This window comes from Lipophrys pholis (assembly GCF_963383615.2).
Source record: "Lipophrys pholis genome assembly, chromosome: 10".
NCBI classification, from domain to species: Eukaryota; Metazoa; Chordata; class Actinopteri; order Blenniiformes; family Blenniidae; genus Lipophrys; species Lipophrys pholis.
The window spans coordinates 17539238-17546611 of record NC_137640.1 but is presented as its reverse complement, the minus strand read 5'-3'; the positions used below and the strand labels follow the sequence as shown (position 1 = coordinate 17546611).

General features: G+C 37.1%; 1 protein-coding gene across 1 annotated transcript; it reads right to left on the bottom strand.

The window, feature by feature from the left end:
• Window positions 1–201: 201 nt before the first annotated feature.
• Window positions 202–4638, bottom strand: LOC308115937 (gamma-interferon-inducible lysosomal thiol reductase-like; the record flags this gene model as incomplete). Its single annotated transcript, XM_080473819.1, has 7 exons — window positions 202–255; window positions 1160–1228; window positions 1602–1754; window positions 2085–2177; window positions 2288–2359; window positions 2474–2662; window positions 4498–4638. 7 exons carry the CDS (start codon window positions 4636–4638, stop codon window positions 202–204), a joined length of 771 nt encoding a protein of 256 aa, XP_080329945.1.
• Between the last annotated feature and the right edge of the window lie 2736 nt (window positions 4639–7374).

Genomic DNA, 7374 nt, shown 5'->3' with positions numbered 1-7374 from the left:
CATTTCATTGTGTCTATGAAGACAGACGAGCAGGACACGTGAGATTCAGTTATATTTCAACAAACAACAAAATAAAAATGATTGCCTGCCTTATTACATGAAAAAACTGTTCTTACATTTGTGTTGATGATTGTATGATTTGACAGATTTCATGTAGGACACAGACAGACAGGTTGAAGAGTTTGTGTTTTGCTCTCAGCATCAGCTTCTGCTCAGTCTCACCGGAGCTCCAGTGCAGGCTGCAGGTTTCACTCCCTGTGGACACAAAACACAGGGCCCATCAATGCACTTGTGATTGTATTATTTTCTGCATCCATTACATTTAACCCCTGTTGTTTTTCCACAAATGATTTTACTCAGTGAACTGTTTAAAAAGCTTTCTAAACACTACACATTAAGACGAGTGGTAAGCAGCCATTTGGGGTTCTGATGTCTTATGAAAAGCAATTTGCCTAGAAAATGTTTTTGCTCCACTCAGTTTTGGTCTTGATTAACTAATATGTCACAAAGACGTTGGTCCCAAAGCTGAAAGATTCCTTCTTTTTCTATCACTAATAAATGTCCTTGCTTTTACTGTACAGTTAAAAAACGTACATAAAGTACTTTCAACAGACAGACCCCTCCAGCACCTTTATGCTCTTACCTTCATTTTTATCTTTTCTAAGGAGTTTTCTTTTTCTATACTGGTATTTTACTTTACTTTAACATAGAAATACTGTACATGTACAAAATGACTCCTGTAGCGACGTTTAAAAAAATTAAAGGTCGCTCAGGAGCGGACAGGTAACATGTAATGGACACAAGTTCAGGTAAACAATCAAACCAATGTCTAATGCACCATTTGTCGATAAAATGACGATACATTTCTTGTCGTTCCTTTTCCCACAATCGATGCTTTTATCGTTCTCTATTCAACACAATCATTAGTTCCAATTTAACAAAATAAACTTTGCGTCGGACACTCTGCCACACTGACACGGGCAAAGGGACTCTGCTCTCCCATCACACACTCTTGGCCTCATCATCCTGGAGCTTTAATTTCCTTCTTACATTAACCCAAGCGCCACCTAGTGGAATAACATAAAAACTGCACATTTGGCCGATCGAAAAGGGAAAGAAAGCATGGATAAACAATAAAATGACTCCAACAACTCCTCACCTTGTAGAGTTGACAAACCAGTTGAAAAAGGGATGCCGTCGCCTTGTCTTCAAACTCCATTGTATATTCCTGGATAGACAGTTTCATAATTTATTAATATGCTGTTATTTGGTTCCTGTAACAGAACGTTGCTTTTACAAAGCGCTATGATAATCAAACATAAGATGTTTTTTCATCTTACACAATTATGTACCAGTTTTACTCTCATCGTTTTGTTTTTTTTTGATTTCCAAAACTACAGTTTCAGCAAGAATTTTAATGTCAGACTGGATTTTATTTCTAATTTTACCTAACTAACCTAAATAAAATTGCATTTGCATCCACAGACTTGGGTGCAGAGTGAACTTTCATTATGTTAACTTCAGCTGGCTGTGCATATAATTATATTCTAATTTGTTTGGGTTTAACACCACTCATATAGTCAGAAGAACTTGTGATTTACCCCATTAAAAGTGACCCAAGGAACTTGCTTGTGCGTCGGGTTCAGAGCTCTGGTCATTGCAGCATTGGCCTCCATCAGCTGGGACCCCAGACCCCCTCTAACGCAGGAGTCAACAGCGGACCAGGAGACAGAGGGAGCATAAAGCTGCAGGCACTGACACGAGACAGAGTCATTCAAAATGTCACCAATGATGTTCATTAAGGTACTTGTGCTTTTTTGATAAGGTTTTAATTGCTTTGTTTCAACATCAGTGTCTTCTCTCTCTAGATCTGCATGACGGCTGAACTGCCTGTGGCCACTTGTATCAGATGTTTGATTTCGTTTGAATTTAATTAGACCCTCCAACCTGTTTACATCTCATATTGAAGCATCTATTACCTCATGTGAAAGACTGTCATCAGTTCAGCTGTTCTCCCAACAAAACATTGACATCACACACCCATGAAGAAAAATATGATATTTGTTTCAGCTGTGGATACTCACAGGCTGCGCAGCACTGAGGACATCTGCTGACGACTCCATGCAATAGATGATGTTAAAAGCAAGAGTGTGTCCAGTCCGATGGATGATACAAGCCTGAGGAAGACATTGGTCATTCTATTGATTATAGATCCATAAGAGTTTAACTATCTTCAAATTCAAATGATTCTGGATGGCTGAAATGCCAAAGGCCTTCACACACAAACCTCAATCATGTTCCCTCTGCATTCCTGCTGTCTGTGCTGACATTCAAACACAGAATTCACTGATGGGAGCTCCTAAAAGGGAAAAAAATGGTTAAAGTTGAAATGTGTAAATGCTACCTGGTTTTCTAAGATATTTGTCAGTGAGACATAAAACCATATGTGCAACCAGAAGAAGGATCATCCTACCTTTGTGTTGCTGTGAGGTACTAGTGTGATAGCCATAATGTCCTGCAGCATGGTCCAGGCGGGAAACAGTTGCTGGGTGATGAAGACTCTGCACGCTGGACACATGCTCTCATAGTAGAGAGTGACAGAAACTGGAGGAACTGCCTGAATAGGCCTGATAGCTGTGACCTCCATGCACTGTTTCTGAACCTAGACAAGCAGTGTGTCAAAGTTAGTATAAAAAATTGTGCGGACACAAAATGTTTTGTTAAAACAAAGAGGGAAGGCAATACAATCTTTCATCACCAGCAATCAGTACACAGCTAACTGACTTAAAGTTATATTCCACAAAGTGGGTATACAGATGGAGGTGATGAGATACAGTAAACCCCCCCATGCCACTGGAATCAAATTTAAAAAGATGTGTTGTGCTTTGAGGGATTTTGCAGACATAGATTAGTTTCACAGAGAGAGAAATCCAACACAAGCCAGTTTTACCATCATCACCTGTATACTCCGATGAACATCCTGATGGGAGTTATTTCTTTTAGAATAATGTCTTCCATTCCACAGACAAGAGGGGTTGGTGAGAGTTTACTACAATTCATACTAACTTAACAACTATAGGGGATTTCAGAAAATCCTGTTAGATGGTTCTATCTGCCATCAATATCAAAACACCAAATGAAGATTTAAAGTTCAAAAGAATGGCGTTCACTTCACCTGTCCAGCACTGTTTGAAACCTGTAAGCTCAGTGTCTTTGCCAGGACCCATCGTCACCTCACCTGCCTTTGCATGCTGTGTTGGATGGACGATGACGAGTTACCATATTTTCCAGACTATAAGTCAGGCTTTTTTTCATAGTTTGGCTGGTCCAGCGGCTTATAGTATCCAATGGACTACAGTGTAGTAGTTTCTAACATTAGAGCTGTGCCACTATATTGAACTATAGAAATGAATGTAAGTTTGCTCGTCTTTTATGGCAAGAACAGGAAAATATTTAATCTTTGTTAATACTTTCATCGCAGAATATCAAAAGTTTCTGTACATGGTTTTCACAGTCTCCCTGTGTACGCATGGGATTTCACTTGATAGTCCAGCTTTCTCCTAGAATCTGAAAACAGGCCTGTTGGGTCAGTTGAGTACTCGCTTGTATGTGAGTGTCTCTTGTTGTTACCACTTTTGTAGACGAGCAACCTGGTAAGTTGCGACTGACATACTGAAACAGGCAGTGGAGCCTACAATTATAGGCATGTGTCTTTTTTTATCGTGTTAATGATTAATCTCATGAAATTAATCGTTGCGATCTTGAAATATCCTTGCTGATGGAGAGCTCAGTCAAAATGTGACCTTCTAAAATTGGAGATTATATTTTTGTGGTCTTTCCAATGTTGCAAGGTGTGAGTTAATGTGTGACGCGATGATGCTGCTCTTTGCTTGATGTTATACTCAAACAGCTGCAAAATCAACTGGAAATGTGGGTTTATGGGGCATAAATGGGAGATGATTGAAAGACTTTTGGAGGAAATGGAACCTTTGTTCTAGTTTTAGCTCCGCGTGTTTCTTTAAACTGATTAAGAACCTGGCTGATCTGACCCACTGCTGCATTGTCAGTCACATGAAGAGCATTGAGCTTTCAATTTCTGAGGCATGAGTCTTATTTAAGAACAGTCTGAACTCTGCTGTAAACACTCAACGGTAGTGGATAATACTACTTTTAGTATTTCAATGTATTTTACTCTATGACACTATTTATCAGTGTTTCTGTCTTTTTATTTTTATTATAGAAAAATAGAATATTTACAGAATTGACATTATGCCTGTGCAGAAATGTGGAGTCATAAAAAAGAAATAACATCAGTTTGGATAAGTTTTCAATTTTCTGTGTGATTTTAGTAGTAATGATATTTTTTTTCAACAGCAGCTGCAATAAACAGGAAACACAAAAATGAGACAAAAAAAAAAAATCTAACTTCACATAATCATCTCTGTGTTCTCTGTTATGATAAGGGGTTTTTAAAAAAAATGCTTTTTAGTCACTCACCTTGCACTCCATAGCTATTTCCAGAGATCTGCACCACTGAGACGGAGGATAACGGCAGCTCGGTTTGGGGTGAGACATCCCGAAGCCTCCCTGGACCAAACAGAAGAGTAAAAAGACAGCCAGCATCCCTGACAGCTTCATATTGGGTTCTGAAAAAGAGAGATCTAGACTACACAGAGGAGAACGAGAGACTTCAGGGAGATGGACTGTAGCTGTGACTGATGCCAAGCCTTCTTGACTCCTCACTCAAACCCTCCTACTTTGAGGAAAATGTCACATTTCCCTAAATAGAGGAATTTTAGACACATTTCAAATGCGTCTAAAATTTGACTAAATTAAGCTTTAGTAGCCCCAAGAGAATCTCTATCATTATTATTATTATTAGTAGTAGTAGTAGTAGTAGTAGTATTAGTAGTCGTAGTAGTAGTAGTAGTAGTATGGTGTTAAACTTGACTAATTTGTATGTCTGTCTATATTACCTGAAACATTTTAATTCTCAGCTGCACCTATGTCTGATATATGCCTTTAAATGATCAAAACCAATCATATGACTCCAAACATCCAATCTAGAACACGTTTTTAGGACGGTGGAAGGAAACCAATGTACTTTGATAAAACCTCATCCCTCAAATGGTAAATATGTAAAGTCCAGAAGCCAGTTTTATTTGTGAGTGTGTCTCCCTCCAACTCCATAATCACTTATCATATTTTTATCTGAATAGATAGATAGATAGATAGATAGATAGATAGATAGATAGATAGATAGATAGATAGATAGATAGATAGATAGATAGATAGATAGATAGATCGATCGATCGATAGATAGATAGATAGATGGGTCACGTTTATAGCAATTAAGCAATCAGGCAAAGCATGCTGGGAGTTGTAGTAACCGAACCATTGAGCCACTGGCACGTTACCTTTGATTTAAAAATATCCACTGCACAGGAGCGATGTCGTCTGATTTGACTCAAGTTGTGTGTTTTAGATGTTTGGATGCAGTTAAAGCTGAACGAGGTTGTTAACATTTTGGTGGAAATGTGGGATTTTGATTGCTCGTTTGAATTGATGTCTTCTCCAGGTGAGTGAGGCTGCACGTGAAGTGTATTTAATTAATTGCGTGTGTTAATTCATTGTCCAATATGCAGAAGTGATTCTTCTCAGACTCTGTGACGGTTGATTCTGAAAAGAAATGGCCAGACTGAAAAAGCAAATGCATAAAAATGTCAACATATTTTCATTTTCCTCCAGTCAACACTGTATCTTTAAATATTAAAATTATTTAACCTGAAGCAAGGTAGTCTAGTGATCGCTCACATTGTGCACATTGTTGGTTTCATAATAATGTATATTTTAGAATGCATACAATCATGTTAATCCAAAACAGTTCTGCTATACAGGTACACTTTGTGTAAAAGCACCATTATGTGATCATATACATAGTGCATAAAAACTAACAATACCCCATATTGTGGGGTACTTGAACAATAAAACGTTTAACTTTTTACAGAACTCTAGTAGGGAATTTATTCCATTTAGGGAAATCCTGAAGCTTGAACTTGTAAAAATATGGCTCTCTATATTGACTTCAGAGGTTTGTCTTGAAATAGCCTTAAAATGCGTAGAGGATAATAAACATTCGAAATCCTAACATTTCAATGAATTGACTGTAAATAAATCCCTGATAAACTGCATTTTTGTTTCTCCAAGTGCTAAATCTAAGTAAAGACCTTTGATTTTAGTTATATCTTTTTTTAAGTATTTAAATTTGATTTAAGTTCTTATAGATTTTTTTTGCATTTTACATGATATTCATTCAGTGCTTTTTAACATTAATAATCAGGTATTTTATACATAAACGGAAAGTATCGATACATTACAAGGTGTGAAAGTTCTGAGAAAAACAAGGAAACCTAACAAAAATAAATAAATCAGATAAGATAGGTGAACTAAATTAAATACCTAAGGGAAGAAAATCAACTGTAATCTTGCTTTCTGGAAGTAATAGTAATATAAAACCTTGATTCTTGTATTTTGAAAAATAAAGTTTGAATCATGGGTTTTAGCTATGTCATTCATTGGATGCTATACTAAATTAATTAGATATATGTTCATTTTGCTGGCAAGTTGCACAAAACCAATGTATCTGCAGTATCTTAAGTAAATCAGGTTATGAAGCAACTGAACTTATAAAGTGATTTTACGTGTTGATGTTTGTCAATGTTTTGATGCTTGTGTCTGTCTGTGGTAATCAGAATGTGCTCCCTTATACAGTTTAATCACTAATGCACAGACTCAAGTCTGGATTTCATCCATCAATGGCTGCTTTGCAATGACCAAATGTTGAGGATAGGTTGTAAGTCAAATCTGTGTTCATTGGTAGACAATGAATATTCAGGTTTTTATGAATCTGGGTTTGGTTTAAGGTGCAAATCCCCAGCTTAATACGTATGCAAGCACAATGTTACAGTGGATCGAATGCAAAGTTTTGTGAATATAAGTCTTGGATTTAGTGGAACATGCTGGGTACACTGTGCTGAGTAGTGTAGTTTGCGATCAATCAGATAATGAAATATCATCCACAACAATTCATTGAGCCATATTCTTGAATTTATTCGGGATCTGAAAGTGCATACATGAACAGTACTGTTCTCAAGTAGGTAAAGTTGGGTTCTACACCCAAATGTTTGAAGCCAGTTTTCTTCATCGATGAGTCCTAAAAAGACAACAAGCCTGTTCTGATTAAGGACAACAAGCTGAATGTTATTGCATACTCAATACAGTAAAGAAACATACACAGTTACAGTATCTTTTCACAGCAATAGGCTTTTGACTAAGTGCAACTATATTCTTTAAATCGAATGAAAAGTACTTGGA